This window comes from Cryptomeria japonica, chromosome 4 (genome assembly GCF_030272615.1).
Source record: "Cryptomeria japonica chromosome 4, Sugi_1.0, whole genome shotgun sequence".
Lineage (NCBI taxonomy): Eukaryota > Viridiplantae > Streptophyta > Pinopsida > Cupressales > Cupressaceae > Cryptomeria > Cryptomeria japonica.
The window spans coordinates 658203049-658220485 of record NC_081408.1 but is presented as its reverse complement, the minus strand read 5'-3'; the positions used below and the strand labels follow the sequence as shown (position 1 = coordinate 658220485).

The following is a 17437-nucleotide window of genomic DNA, read 5'->3' as shown; positions in this document are numbered from 1 at the left end:
AAAACTAGTGGCTTGTAAACGTATGCAATAGAAACCAAAGATAGATGAGACTAAAAACAAGGAGAACAATACACACAGACCTACCCCCACTAAAGGCACAAACTAATATGGCCTATGTAACGCGGGGTTCTCAAATATCCTTTCCATACTCAAAGCCTTCACCTTCTCTAAAAAGGGTATTCGTTTGTTGGATCCCTTTCTAGATGAGATAGCAGGCAACTCGAAAGTTGCAATTACCTTGGAAAGCAATGCCTCCAACCCTGTAGTACAGAAAGAGTCCAAATGGCTCTTCTTCTCAACTAATATTTAAACACAAAAAATTATTCGATTTGTTGTAATAAAAACGACACATTATTATATAAAATAAAGTGCATATCCAACACAAATGGACCAATAGTTGAACATAAAAACTTTTTGACAATCTTTCACATTTCATGAAAAAATGCAAAGTAATTATTATGCTCACTTATTATGATAGGATAAATTATTAATATGAAATATTCCAATCCATATACATTGCTACATGAGTTGTTATATGCATACGATTAATATTTTTTACTATAACAACAATAATTGTTTAAACGAGTATCTTATTTTATAAATATAGATATACTAATTAATACAAAATCTAACATTAGATTTGTGAAACCCAGCTAATGCAGCCAAAACTATTTAACACCACAATTGAAATGATAGGTTTTGTAATTTAACACCGCCATAGCATTAATAGGTTTTGTACAAAGTCCAACATTAGACTCTTTGTGAAGCCCAGCTGATGTAATTTAACACCGCCATAGCATTAAATAGGTTTTGTACAAAGTCCAACATTAGACTCTTTGTGAAGCCCAGCTGATGTAATTTAACACCGCCATAGCATTAATAGGTTTTGTAATTTAATATCGCCATAGCATTAAATAGGTTTCACCACTCTCATCCCTTTCAAAGAATTAAAGTCGTTAACAATTAAAGTCGTTTTAATGTGCGACAAAGACAACTACTGACAAGACTATTGTTCAGACAATAGACGATAACTTGGAAGTTTATAAGAACTTAAAATGTAAACAGCTGATAAATTTTTCCTAGTTTGAGGATCGAAAGGAGTTTTATCATTAACAGAGAACTAAAACACACAAAATAATTCTCCAACAGTGTAAGATGCAGATTTATTTCCGAGAGCTTGCAGTGTATGTACGTCGTCCGGGACCAGAAAATTTATTCGACCCATGTTACTCAATTGCAAAATAATTCATTTCTGACTCTCATATAGGTACCACAAAGCCCCGAGTTCTTTTGCAGAAGTCTTCAATTGTTGTGTGTTCAGAATGGAAGGAGACTATATTGCTTTGAGTTTTACTGTTCTAAGTTTGTTTCTTCTTACATTGTATGTTCCTCAGGTGGAAGGACAAAGGCAACCGCTTGTTTCAGCACTGTATGTGTTTGGAGATTCGGGCATAGATCCTGGTAACAACAATCCTCTTCCTACTCTTATCAGATCTAACTTCCCTCCCTACGGAAGAGATTTTCCAAATGGTCGACCTACTGGAAGATTTACAAACGGAAGATTAATTACAGACCAACTATGTAATGTCAATCTTATGCCTCATACTTCAATCAGCTTCATTATTGATATAAACACTACACTTTTTGATTCATTCACTTTTCATTTTTATGGTTTCTAACTTTGAATCTTTTGGATTTCATACCATCGTATAGCTCAGCTGTTTGGGCTTCCAGATTTGCTGCCTGCATCTTTGGATCCCGAATTTCGAGGACAAAAGCTGCTGACAGGTGCCAGTTTCGGTTCATCTGCTTCAGGATATGCAGACAGTACTTCTATTCCTTTGGTTAGAACTTTCGTTTCTTTAATTTCTGTGCTCCTAAAGTTTTCAAAGGTTAAGATTTATATTAACGAGGGGCCAGAGATTTTAGCTCTGATCTTTTGTATTTGCAGAGTGTTTTGCCACTGGAGATACAAGTGAAAAATTTCAGGCTCTATAAAATACGGCTTGCAAGATTATTTGGGCATGAAACTGCCAACAGGATCGTATCTGAAGCACTTTTTACTATAAGCACAGGAACTGATGACTTCGCCAATAATTATTACATAAATCCTCTAACCAGGGGAATGTATACCATTGAACAGTTTCAGGATCTGCTTCTCGAGTCTCTAAGTGAATTTATACGGGTAAAAGTTTTTTCTCATAGAACTACAGTTTCTTTTTAGATTTTTGAAAATTCTTGGAAGTATAAACGTATTGTTTTCTCCACAGAATGTTTCCCGTGAAGGTGCTACTAAAATTGCCATTGTTGGGCTTCCTCCTTTTGGTTGTTTGCCTTCCCAAATTACTCTCCACAACATAACGGGAAATAATTGTTTCGAGGAGTTTAATGAGGTTGCGAGCTCTTTCAATGCCAAGATCAAAGCTTTAATAGAGAACATAAAGCCCGATTATCCAGGTGTTCTTATTTTTTATGAAGATTTATACGATAAGCTCTTAGACATCATTAAATCTCCCACTAAGTATGGTAAGTTAAGTTACAGCCTTGCTTTGCAACCAGTTCAGAGATTAGTTAGAAGCTTTGTAATTCTATTTCTTAATAAGCGCTACAGTGTTTCGTCTAAAGAAAACTTCTCTGATATAGATTATTTATATACATGAAATTGGGTAGCAACTTTTAGACGAATGTTTTAAGGGAAAAAATGCATTGGGTGTGTTTTTTTTGGCAGGTTTTGTAGAAGCGAGGAGAGGTTGCTGTGGAACAGGTCTGTTGGAGACAGCTATATTGTGCAACCCTAGCACAATAAGTTGTCCTGATCCATCCACGTATGTGTTCTGGGATAGTTTTCATCCAACAACTGAATGTTATCAAATCATTGCCAATGACTTGTTCCAGCAGGCTCTGGCTGCAATCAACTCACCAACCACAAGAAACTAATGCAAAGATAATTGAGTAGGGTCTGCATTACTTTACAATAAATTGGAAGAGAAGCCTAGTAAAATAAAATGTTTTGCTCAAGAGTGGAAGTGATTTGTTTATTATTATAATGATATTTTTGGAAGACATTTTGTCATAATAACTATAAGTTTTGGATCTGAAAAATAAAAGATATATTATATAGTGTCAGATCCTAATAATATTATGATGGTTTTTTTTTTAAATGGTTTCTTATAGAACTAGTATATTTCAACATATATTTTATAATAGAAACATGTTAAAATTATATTTTATTTTTTAGAGAGAAAATTGTTGCCAAAATTTAATTACATTTTTTCTCTATTAAAAATATTGGTGGATTAAATCAATTGTCTATAATCACTTAACAATGTTTTCAATTTTCAGTTGCACTAACATATTTATTCAAGTTTTAGTTCCAATTTAATTAGTTATACATATCATGATAACCACAAATAAATATTGATATGGAATTCTTTTTTTTGTTAAAAAGGATAATCTAATCAGTTTTTTAAATACAATATCTTATAGTAAAAATTTTAATATTATAAAAAAGGTACCTCTAACTATCCTAACAAATTTAGATGTTTCCAATATGCCAAAGTATTGTTGGGATCCTCTACATTATTATGAATATGATACAACCAACATTTGATAAGACTCTGCAATAAAGTAGTCACATGAAAGTTCCAAAATGTCTTTTTTCTTCATGTTGGAAAACAATGGCCTCATTTAAAGCTCTACGAAATCAATGCTATAATCAATCCTCATTTTGCCCCTTCTAAAACTTAAAACAACAAAAAATATCAAAACAATATTGAGTACATAAAAGACATACATTATTTTCAAACCTTAAAATTATATCTAGATATATTAATATGCATTGATTCAATGGTTTCTTTGGTAGATAAAGTACATTACTCATACATATTAATTAGAATTTTTAACCATTTAGTGTAAGTTTATATAAAGTAGTAGTATGAATTGGTTAGTTATGTTTAATTTTAATCAAAAAGCATAATATCATGTCTTATTTTTTTACATTACTAAATAATAAAAATCAACACATTTTAGCTATTAACAAGTATTGTTGGGATCCTCTACATTATTATGAATATGATACAACCAACATTTGATAAGACTGTGCAATAAAGTAGTCACATTAAAGTTCCATAATGTCTTTTTTCTTCATGTTGGAAAACAATGGCCTCATTTAAAGCTCTGCGAAATCAATTCTATAATCAATCCTCATTTTGCCCCTTCTAAAATTTAAAACAATAAAAAATATGAAAACAATATTGAGTACATAAAAAACATACATTATTTTCAAACCTTAAAATTATATCTAGATATATTAATATACATTGATTCAATGGTTTCTTTGGTAGATAAAGTACATTACTCATACATATTAATTAGAATTTCTAACCATTTAGTGTAAGTTTATATAAAGTAGTAGTATGAATTGGTTTAGTTATGTTTAATTTTAATCCAAAAGCATAATATCATGTCTTATTTTTTTACATTACTAAATAATAAAAATCAACACATTTTAACTATTAACACTTTTTATCAATTTTATGACTTGACTTTTTTAGGTTGTCAAAATAATTTAAAGTGTTTGATTCAAGAATAATTTAACAAAGGATCCCCCTCAAGAGACTAGTTCTTACATGAAAATAAAATAGACATAAAAAAAAAATCATAGAGAAACCATCATTATTACAAAAATTACCAATTCGGGTTCCACCAATTTGAATAAATTTCATAAAAGCTATGCAGCAAATTACTAATACTACTTGTAATCATTTTAGGATTTAAAAGAGAAACGCCATATTTCAATTATAGCCCAAATTCTCTAACTCCACTATTCTAGGTAAGAGTGGTAGGGTAAATTAGATGACATTATTTACATATTTAGTATGGAGTTGGATACAACTATAAAATACAATCTTGAATATTTTATCCACACATTGAAAAAAGCAATTGCAAAGTAAAGTATGAGCTCTAGTATAATGGTGAAGAGTATCTTACCAATGCCTATATAAATAAAGCTTTATAGGATATGACAATGAAAAAATAAAAGGGAATAATGATTTTTGAGAAATGAATAGAATTAAAACACCTAAAGTATAATGAGAAATGTAATTAAATTCAAGACTGATTAGAAACAAATAGGGTTATATTAGAAATTATGAAAATCATTGTAGTAATGCAACCCTCTATGAAGCTAGTGAAGGTTTTTTCTCAAGTGCGGTGGCCCCTAATAATATAGAAACACCTATAAGTAATGATACAATATTAATCAAATTTAACACCACTCAACTAGAATAGTGAAAGAGAAAAGTATCCATGATTAAAGGTTCCTTCATGAAATTAGAAAAAATAAAGATTGCTATAGCTCATCATCAAGGCTTTATCCCTTTAGAACCTCCCATTTCTTATCATGACATACAATTATATGATGAATTTATATTACCTTATGATCCCATCATTGATGTTGTGAAATCTATTGGAGAAAATCTTCCAAACCAAGATCAACGAAAGGTACAAATTCCACAAACAAAGAAAATATAAATAACTAGAAATGATAATGTATTGTTGAGATATCTACAAATGTATATATGCTCTACTTATAAAGGCATGAGCAAGAAAGAGAGAACCAATGAGGTGTGAGGGTAGGTGCAATGACTCAACAAAATTTACTAAATGCAATGGTAATAAAACAATAATAATCTCTACCTAGTCACCTAGAAACATGCAATAATAATATGTGACTAAGTTTGACTTAAGCATTGGAAATAGGGAAAACCTATTTACACTAACACCCCCCTTAAGTGCAACTTAGTGAGAAAAATTACTATACAAAATGCAATATGATATGATGATGGGTCCTGACAGGTAGGCCATGTTAGGTACCCATATGCAACTAATAATGCAACTAATCTTTTACAAAAAAAAGATAAGGAGAAAAAATCATGGGAGAAAAATCCTCTCCAAAAAAGAGACAATGCAAATCAACATAGTGATAGGATGAGTTATGAATGGAGGTCTCAACATCAATACCCCCCATGAACTTCATCCATCACAAAGATACAAATGATGTCAACCCCACATAAGAGGAAAAGTGAGAGACTATGTAGCCCCCCCATACTAAATAATCACCTGTAAGAATGGTAAGTGTTTGATGATAAAACAAGATCCAATTCTTACAAACAACTTGTCTCCCTTCGGAAGAAATAAATTCATGTAGAAATGTAGGTATGCTTCCCATGTTGGATATGAATTGGTAGGAAGTAGAATCCAAATGTATGGTGATCTCATTGAAAAATGTTCATGTGTCCTTCTCCATGAAAGATGATGATGCCACACTCCATTCAAACAATCAAGAAAGCAACAAACTAGAACTATGTGAAAAAAAATATGGAGCAAGATCCAAAGACAAAGATGATGTGACAAAAAATACAATAAGTATCATCAAAGATGAAGGCAATCTCCTCAAGCATGTCCTCAAAATTGGAGACATGGGACTCCACAAACAATGAATGAATCTTTGGCAAATAGGAATCTCAATTGGGAAGACAAATAGATACTTCATGAAATGAAGCATTGAAAATGTGTCCTCTAGCCAAGTCTGAAAGACAATGATGCTCTTGCTGATCAAGAATGATGAAAGTCTCAAGTGAAGATGGATCAACTACCTCTAAAGAAGAATCAAATACCTTAGAAGCAACTTCATTCTCATGTGAGATCTCAAAATGCTCGAAAGTAGCAAGTTCCATAATAGTATCACAATCATAGGGTGTATTATTTTAAGGATGAAGAGGCACATTGTAATCTAAAAGAGAATAATCTAGGAATGGTTAAGAATCACAATCTTCATATAACTCCCAAATATAAGTCCAGAGAGCATGAGGAAATTTTAAATATAAAATGGACTCCAAGATGTCATCAAAGACATGCATGGAAATGACTCCTATCACATGATCTCTCTTACTTCTCCAAGTGAATAGCTTAGTAGGTGTTCTGGGTAGAGGAACTAGATTATACAAATAAGGCAACAAACAAAGCCAACATAGATGAGTGATGATGCCATCTCGCCATTTCACATAGCTCCCTCTCTTCAAAATAATTAATGGGATGAAAAGAAAAATAACTCCCAAATATAAGTCCAAAGAGCATGAGGACACTTAAAATCTAAAATGGACTCCAAGATGTCATTAGGGACATGTATAGAAATGACTCCTAGAACATGATCTCTCTTACTTCTCCAAGTGAATAACATAGTAGGTTTTCTAGGTAGAGGAACTAGATCATACAAATAAGGCAACAAACAAAGCCAACATAGATAGGGATGATGTCTTCTCATAATTTGACATAGTTTCCCGGCTTTAAAATAATTAATGATGGATGAAAAGAAAAACCCATTTTGACTATGGTGATTCTTCAAAAAATGTCAAGAGATAAAGCCATAACCAAAAAAAAGCTAGAGACTTCAATAAAAGAAAAAATATGGCCTATGAGGCCATAAAAATAAACTAAAAACTGCTCTAATAGAGCAATGAGATGGCAATATTTGTGGTGGTTCCATGTGCCAACTTGTGACAAATAAACCTTCAATAAAGGGACAATACTCCATAGATACCAAAGTCAAAGAGCCAACACACACGGAATGACTTAAATCACACTTCTAGGGTTAAAAGTTTTAAATTCTCAAGAGTTTAAATCACACTTCTAGGATTAAAAGTGTTAAATACTCAAGAGTTAACTGGCATTTTCTAGGCTTCATATATTGTTTAATGTATGTTGTCACACTAAAAATACACACTCAAAATTGACTAACATTCTCTAGACTTAATATACTGCTTAGTGTGTGATGTAAAGATGACCAACTCACACAAGAAAGATATCTCAACATCTACGTGAAACTTTGCTCACAATGATCAAATTGCTTCTTCACAAGTAGAATGTGGGGCTAAAATGGTCTCAAAGAAAGGGCACACAGCCACAACACAAGGGCCCACCTTGTTAACCCTAACTGAAGAAAATATTTTGTGAGGATTGATAAAATATCATGATGATCTACCCTTAGCAGGCGAGCTCCAAACCACAAAACAACCTAACATCGTCCAAATACAGATCGATCTAATCTCCATCAATCAAAACAGAATACCCAGCCAATGAAAGCTATTCGATTTGCAACAATGACCGTAGGTCTTGGACTATCCATGGGTCGATAACTGCAAAACAAGGTTGCACCAAACCTGCCAAATAGCTAATGCATAATCTAGCAAATGCATGGTTCAATAGGAATCAAATTACAGATAGCTGAAACCGTAAATATATATGGCAATGTTACCGGTTGGTTATTCTACTGAAGGTGGCTTGAACAAAATAGACTCTTCTAATGCCGATATCTGCAATCAATGTCGGTTCTTAGAAAATACACAGACCAAAAACAGTGATAGAGTACGATCCACTGATCACTACGCATTTAGGCCAATCAAATGACTAGTATACCAAAACCAAATCAATATATCGCTTTCAAACCTTGAATCGTTGAAAACAAGATATCGGCAAAGCAAGCAAAGAACAGTCCTCACAGATGAAGAATGAAGCCACTGGTGTAACCAAACAAGATTTGGTCTAAAATGCCAGAACTAGAGCCAGCAAACAAAAATGTGATCGAACAACAAAGAACTTGCTTTGTCTCAAACAATTACACAGCTGAAATGACTGGGATCTCAACGCTAGTGAATGCCTCGAACAAAAAGAAGAGCTAGCCTGCAGGGTCTGATATCATGTTGGAGCATAGCTTCCAAGCCAAGATCAACGACAGCTACAGCTTTCACAAGCAGAGAAAATATAAATCACCAAAACTGTTAATGTATTGCTGAGATATGTAGAAATGCACCTATGTTCTGCTTATAAAGACATGAGCGAGAAAGAGACAACCAATGAGACGTGAGAATAGGTACAACCACCTGACACAATTTATTAAATGCAGAGCTAATAAAATAATAATAAACTCTACTACTAACCTAGAAACATGTGATAATATTATCATCATAAATAAGGAAAACTTATCTACACTAACAAAATCGGCTAAGCACCATTAGAGGATTAAAGTTGTTGCTCCTAGAGGTATTACTTTGTTAGGACATATTAATGGTGATGACATCATAAATCATTTGTGAGATTTGTTTTTGATTAAAAAATTATTAGATTTAATGATTTGAACATTTTCTATTCAAATTAAACACAAACAAATTGAGATTTGGTATCTAGAAGAGAATATAGCAAATTATATGAAATTAGGAAGACACTTTAAGAAGTACACTAATTTTTTAGGTTAATGTTGAAAATAACTCAAGTAAGAAAAAGGTTAGCAATATAATCTAGCTTATTTGTACGCTTGGGATGGTATTTTTCCTTTATAATTTCATTTAAGACAATAAGAAGCTTTGAGGTAGGTGATGCATTACACTGTACTAAATAAAAAAGAAAATTATACACAAGAATAAAATATGTGTCTACTTAATAAACCCTACAATATAGACAATATCCTAGATCATGATAAGCTATCACTTTATGATGATAAAAAAGGATTAATTGGGTAATTGATAGTCAAACAATTAGACGATACTCCCACACTAGAAGTATCCTCTTGTGATGTCACACCCAACAAAACTAACCACTACCAAAATATGTAACTATTTTGACTAAGCATTGTATGATGTCATTAAACTAAATAAAGATCTTAGTAAAGATGGAAAAATTAAGGTATATTTTATTTAATTTTTTTAATTGAAATAAATATATATCATTCCTCTTCCCATAAAATCCTAAGGTGGTGGTATCTCTAAACAAGAGATAAGTAAATTAAAATCCTCAAAAGAAGAAGATTGAATATGGAGAACCAAAATGAGGCATGAGGAGAAAATAAATGATTTCTTTAAAGATTAAATGTCAAATCTTACTATAATAGAAATTGATTCATTAAAACATAATTCCAACATTTAAAAACCCATTTGATAGAATCATGATATAATTTTAAATATGATTGAAATTAATATGAGATGGCTTCCTAAAGTAGTTCCCATAAAACTCATTTATAAGTATCCCAAATATGCACTTGGAAGATCTAGTAAAATTTTAGGGATAAATGAAGTAAAAAATTATTATATGAAGTCATTATAATTTTGAATAAAATAAAAATTATTAAGAGAAAAGGAAAAGAATCTTTAATCTCTTGTTGATTCTAGTACTATTGTAAATGTGGATGTATATGAAGAAAACAGTGTATTATAGAGTGGGAAGGATTATTTTTATGGTTTTATATCTACTTTTGTCCTTTTTAAATACCTAGAAAATTTAGATGTATTTTTGTTTAGTATTCAAATTGACAAGGCCCTCGCCTTTGATATGGAAATATAAAAATTCATTAGAAAGGATACATTAAAATCTAAAGGAGTTGTGATGGCTCTTTGCATTGCTTTAGTTGATGTTATATGACTGTCAAGCTACCATCAAACAATGACATTCATATTAGAGTTGAGTTGAGTGTACACTATTATTGTAAGGTAAATCTTGAGATCAACAAAGAGGAAACATGAGGGGAAACTGGACTATATATTATTATACATTTTTATGTGTCTTCACATGTTTATGAATTAATGCTCATTTGAAATAATTGATATAATGTACGAGTTACATTTAGGATGATTCATGGAGATGAAATATTATAGTTATCAAGTTAAACTAGAAGCCAATGTATGTTCAGTGTATTGCAAGGTTCAATTTCTAATATGGTGAAGTTAAGATGTTGGCAAGCAACCAAGTCCTCATAATCTCAAACCATCTATCTCTATAAATGATGATATAATCAGAAATAGTATGGTTGTAAGATTTAGATAAGGAGCTAGGATTTTATATTTTGCCAATGAAATAGGGGACATAAGCTCACATCCTTTATGTTGATAGATTCATTTCTTCTCTCAAGGAATGGTTTCTTGTGAACTACGAAGGAGTGATTTCTCAAGAATATTTGTTTGGAAAAATTATTTTTGAATTAGAATAATGTGATTGATAATGTGATAACATGACAATTTTTTATCAACGTTTTATTTCGTATATCATGTATGCATCCTTTAATCAACTTCTAGGATCTATTGAATATGGGCCTAGGTGGAACTTTTAAAAGTGATAACCACTTTATGAAACTAACTATAAATTTGTTTTACAAGTTTTAATCATCCAAGTGAGATGATAATTTTTATTTCTAGTTTTAAATATATAATTATTATTATTGTACTAGGAGTTAGAAAATGTTTGTAGCCTCTCAATGCTAGAAATCCAAGACATTGTCTCTAACAAAGAAATAATAAAAATACATTTTTTATATTGTAAGTATTTAATAATGGTCCTTTACTGTCCAAGGGGTTGAGCTTAACTGGTTAAAACACTGGGTTCTCACTGTGGAGACCCAAGTTCAATTCCCAATAGGGACATCTAAAGTGGAATTCTAAGTTGTGACTCTTGGCCTTCCATAATGGGGAAAGTCTTGTGTCAATCTAATCAAACATAATAATAATAATAATAACTCAAAATATTGTAGCTACGGCCTATTACCTACCAAAAAAAATAATAATGGTCCTTTACTATTTTTTTAAAGAATTAATGTATAAGACTTGTTCCCATTTTTTGAATACAAAATCATCTCCATTATTTGATTTTCCATTTTAAGAAATCTTATCTATATTTAGAGGTGCATAGTTTTTTCTCTTGTATTATCTATTTAGTTGAAAAAAAGTTTTTTTTGTAAATTTTCTCAAATGTAGTGTATAGAATATTTAGTTTGAATAATAAATAATTAAGAATGGGGTAAAGAAAAACACGTGTCACACTTTTATTAAGGAAACAACCTTGACAAATAAATTCAACCTTCTATGACCTCCCTCTCTTTGTTTTCAATCTATCACTTCCTGCCTAATGCTACAAGGGTTAACAACTCTTCAACGCACAACCTAGTGGCCAATATCTCCAATATAGGAAATGTTTCCCCTTTTGGGGAAAATTCACCTATTTATGTTGGTGTTCTTGATGTACTTGAAACCTCAATTAACTCTCCCTAACTTAACAAATCCTTCATGGAGTTGCTTTGCAAACCCGCACATGGCTCATCTATTCCAGCTATGAAGTGCCTATCTTGTGCCTCTTATATTTTGGGGGTGTTTCTTAGGATGGAGGTGTTGGACAATATTTCATAAGTTTTGAATGGAAGTGGATTATTTGCAATTTAATAACTTATGGTCCTTGCTTCCTAAGTTGAATTCCTAGATTTTGGAGCATTACAACCCATTAGTATTAGGTAAAGTTCAGATTTACCTCTGTGATTGTGTCTTTTTCATTATTTTATTTGACTCTACTAAGGATCAAGGTTCTGTTATGACCATGGGTGTTTGGAAGTGTGGGTCTCATTCTCTATCCCTTTTCCCTCAATCACCCTATTTTAAACCTCTAGTTGAACCTACCATGTTTTCTCCTACTTGAGTAAGGTTGCCTTACCTTTAGGAATATTTGAGTACATACATTTGTAGCTTCTATGAGCTTAATGATACATAAGAGAAAAAAATGGTCCAAATGTCCTTGCTGGCATACATCCTCAAATTTAGGCCAGTAAATGCATGATGAAGAGCATCACTCAAGCACATTTCCACCTAAGAAAAACTTTACAATCCCATGTGCCTCTTCTAACTAAAGTAATCCAACCCTTCAATGAAGAGATTGGTTCGGTGACCTCATAACAATAGAATTGTGATCATAGCGTCCTTTCCAACATATATAGAGCTAGCATACATGGGCTATAAACTGCATGTATGATGTTCCTTGTCTAGTGTGTAAAATTGGATCATAGTGAACTGATAGTTTAGACAATCACAACCTACACTACTTTGGCCAAATAATTCACCACCTAGTACTTTGAGTGTGAGTTGTATGTCCACCCACTTTACTGATCAATTTGGTATACCAACCATTTATTCTATTTCTAATTCATTCTCATAAAGTTAATAACAACATGACTAACTAGGTTACTCCCATCCATGGATTACCCTAACCTGAAGATTACCAAATAAATTATTTCCACACACTAGAGACACACACCATTACAGAGATTCTAAAAAAGATATTATATACTTATACATATACCCAATCATAAAGGATAATAACAAGTTTCTATCAAATTCATGTATAAATATTATACAAGTAAACAAAAATCCAATCATTACTTTGCTTAAGCTTCTACAACATCTTTCCATAAAATAATTGCATTCAAATATTTCAATATAAAAAAAAGATATAATTTCCATGCCTATATTATAGCTTCCATGAACATATTGACTCAGGACTAATTACAATCACACTAACTTCATAACTTATCCACAATCATATAATTTCACAAAATCTGGAAGATAACAACTATCCTACTTCCTCATAAATATAACTGAACTATCCTCTTCCTCTAATAAACAAAAAATAATGAATAAGAAATGATCAATTCTCAATGTAAAAGATATTTCAAGAAGAAAGATAGCCCCTCTATATATACACGAATTTGAGAGACTTAATGCTATAATTAAGTTCTCAAATTCACCACCACTCTCTCTTCCAATGCCACCACTAAGACTATGTGGCTCCCAATCAACTACAAAGTTGACACATATAAAGTCCAACTTAATTCTACTATGAATCACTCATAATTTACCAAGTCAAATAATGATTAGTTAATTTATTAATATCCCCTCACTTCCTTAGGGGAAAGAGGGTATGCCACCACACATGGTCCACCCCTACCATATTTGTGCTATCATGGTTATTAAATCTACTACCACACGGGTAGCGTGGCAATATTTTCTATGAGTATGGCGTGCTTTCCTTGGATGGGGTTGATGCTTGGTTGACCTAATCCTTTGACATGGTCAATATATAATAAATAAAATGCAGTTGAATTCATATATATATATATATATGTGTGTGTGTGTGTGTGGGGGGGAAAAAGTGACACTAAGCAAACATGCCCTAATCTCACTTTCAATCACACATTTGTGGAATACGAAAGAGCCTAGAGGTATCACACAATTGGCTACTTCTTTCTGTGGAAGAGAGAGCCACGAGCTACCTATTAGGATTTCTATTCCTTTGTTGCAAATGATAGATAGAATGATGCAAGTTCAACTACTAACCCCAAAGTGCAAGTATGAACTAATAACAAGATTGCAGAATTGAACTTAAACAATGGAAAGCTGTAAACACAAGGACAAGACAAGAATACAAATGCGTACTCAGAGTCAAAATCTGAGTGAAAATGTTTGGGACGGGGGCGTGGGCGCCACTGTCCTGATTCTGCCCCTAAAACTGCTCCGAGAACTACTGTTTTGCAACCTGGAAAACTGCCGGAAATGCCAAAAATTGCTGTCTGTTAGGAGGACCAGGGCGCCCAGCGCCCCTGTCTTGGCAGGACCAGGGCACCCCACGCCCCTGTCCTGGTCTTTTGCTCTGCAATTTGGTGTGGAGTTCTGTCTCGGTCTGCTTCCGTCGGATCTGCAACTTGCGGCGTCGTCTGAATCTCAAAATCTGCACTTATATCTGAAAAGGTGTTTTGGGCGGCTATATAGGGTTTTGCCTTAGTCAAACCCCCGCTTTGGTGATTTCCACCTCCACGAATAGCCAAGTTGTATTGTAAAAGTAATGTGTGTGCAGACCTTGTGTGTGTGCAAGATCTAAAATGCAAGGAAGCAAACTAGAGCAACCTAGAAAGTAAACCCTAATTGCTTGTAAATGATAATGTAAATGCTCCAAATCAAGATGCAAAGTGATCTAAAGCATGAATACAAATGATATAATGAGGCTTATGCAAAGACATGAAAACAACATGAAATCATACCCAACCCCAAGGGAGGGGTACAAGCCAATCTTTAGTCGGTGATCCCTTATTGCTCTTCAATGCCTTCAAAGCCCTAAATGGATGAATGGAATTGATAAATGCTTGATAGAGGGATGTTGAATGTTGTTGAAGTCTTCAAAGATCTGCTCTTTCACTGCATAGAAGGTCCTTGAAAACCAAAATTTCTGGATCCTTTCAAATGAAGAAAGAGAGCTCTTATATATGAAACCCTAGGTCTTAATTTCAACTTTTGGCCAACCTAGAGATTGAATATCCTGCCAATTTCTTGGGGTTAAGCTTTATTTTATGATTGGATTGCGCTCCTAAAATTTCAGGAAAAATGTCCGGGACCATGTGCACTCCGGGCGCCATGGTCCTCTCCGGGCACCATGGTCTTGACAACTTTTCACCAATTTTTCAGGGCCGTCGGATATGATGATTTTAGAGAGAATCCCGAAGTTACAGCTGATTTCGAGATGTTTTGACCCTCGAAATCAAGCCCCCAAGTTCAAAATAGGACCTAATTAGGGTTTTTGATTAAATGATGTATTGGAAGAATAAAATGAAAGGGGCACACTTTAATGAAAGGGCCCAACTTTATAATGTGGAAGATGATGAAATAAGACCTTAGACCTAATTAATTTAATTAATTAAGTGCTAAAGGGGAACTGCAATGCAAAATGCAAAATGCGCCAAGGTGGGTGCTAAACTAGGTGTGAAATTGTACCACCCTAGCAAGTGCGTACAATTTACGACGCTACAATATATATATATATATATATATATATATATATATATATATATATATATATATATATATATATATATATATATATATATATATACATACATACATGAATGTAAATATATTTGCACAAATATTTAAACCTATCATAAAGATTCAATCAAACATTCCAAATTTATGGCATTCAAACCATAAGATCATAAAACATCACCAACTTGATAGAAGGTATCTTACCATTCCCAACTTAACTTGACTCATCTTGACCAACTAGGATGTGAGTGTGTGATAGCTCAAATAGGCATATATTTAAGATTATCAAACCAATTTCTTCTCCTAAGTGATACTCTTCCTCCCTTCTGGAGGCTTGATAATTTCCTGTATCCAACTTTGGACATCAAAATTGTAGTTAACTATTATTAATACATACATATACATCATATATTTTCATCTTGAAATACTCAAATTATCATAAATATTGCACACTCATTCATCAAATTTCCAATCAAGATAAATATCTGCAAAAAATATTCATGAGTTAAAGTATTTTAACTAAGAAAAAGTAATATCACAATAAGGTGTAACATATTCTACTCCTTGTAAATCATTGTTCCCAATGATTTTAAGTATCAACTATAGCGTAAACTATAACATAGTAGCATTGTTTTAAGAACTTTCAAAATCAAGCAAAACATGAGGAATTTTTTTCTTCATCTTAGCATAATCCTCATAAGTGGTAGAATCTTCTACATACTAATCCCACTAGACCTTGCATTGCAGAACCTCTTTGTTATGCAAGTTGAGCTTGCATGTTTCGACTACTCTGAGATGTTCGATTCTTACCACTTATGTATCCTATACCTACAAAATCATTCCAATCAATTACATTGTTGTCTCCTAGAATGTACCTCTTAATCTATGACACATGAAAGCTATTGTAGATCCTAGCAAGAGCTAGTGGAAAAACCATTCATTAAGCAATAGGGTTGACTTCTTTGAGGAGCTTGGAAAGACCTATGAAATGTGGAGCTAGTTTGGGTGACTTTCCAAACTTTATGAAACTCTTATGAGGTTTAAATCTCAACAATACTTTTTCCCCTACTGAGAAATGTCTAGGTACTTGCTTGGAATTTGCATAACTCTTCTTTCTATCATTAGCTTCTGCTAGCCTCTACTTAATTATACCAACTTGCTTCATTTCTGATAGCATGTAAGAACCAAGGCTTATCTTATCCTCAATTTTATCCCAGCTTATAGGACTTCAACATTTCCTACCATATAATTATTCAAATGGATCCATCTTAATTGCATAATGATAAGATTTTTTATATGCAAATTCTACTAAGGGTAAGTAATCTTCCCACTTGTATTGCTGATCCATGCAATACATTCCCAGTAAATCTTCCACTAGTTGGTTCACCCTTTTAGACTATCCATTGATTTCTAGAGGATATGCTAAACTTATGTTCAACTAAGTCCTAAGCGAAGAAAACAAAGTTTTCCAAAATCTAGATGTCACATGAGCATCCCTATTAGAAATGATCTTTTCAAGAATTCCATGTAACCTAAATACCTCTTGAATAAAATTTTGTGCTATAACAGCAGCTCCATTAGTTAAATTCCCTAGAATAAAATGTGCTAGCTTGGTAAGATTGTCCACTACTACTAGAATGGCATTATGCTTGTTCCTTGACATAGGAAGATCTAGTACAAAGTCCATACTAATTACTTACCATTTCCTTTCTGGAACTTCATGAGGATACAATAGTCCTACAGGGTGGTGATGTTTTTCTTTT

The 17437-nt window shown here is 32.8% G+C and overlaps 1 protein-coding gene across 1 annotated transcript; it reads left to right on the top strand.

Annotated features, from left to right (window-relative positions):
• The first annotated feature begins 1278 nt into the window (after window positions 1-1278).
• On the top strand, window positions 1279-3137 carry LOC131061810 (GDSL esterase/lipase At5g03820). Its single transcript, XM_057995653.2, has 5 exons — window positions 1279-1581; window positions 1714-1844; window positions 1952-2185; window positions 2271-2526; window positions 2729-3137. The coding sequence occupies exons 1-5, from the start codon at window positions 1323-1325 to the stop codon at window positions 2935-2937; spliced, it is 1089 nt and encodes a 362-aa protein (XP_057851636.2). The 5' UTR covers window positions 1279-1322; the 3' UTR covers window positions 2938-3137.
• The last annotated feature ends 14300 nt before the right edge of the window (window positions 3138-17437 follow it).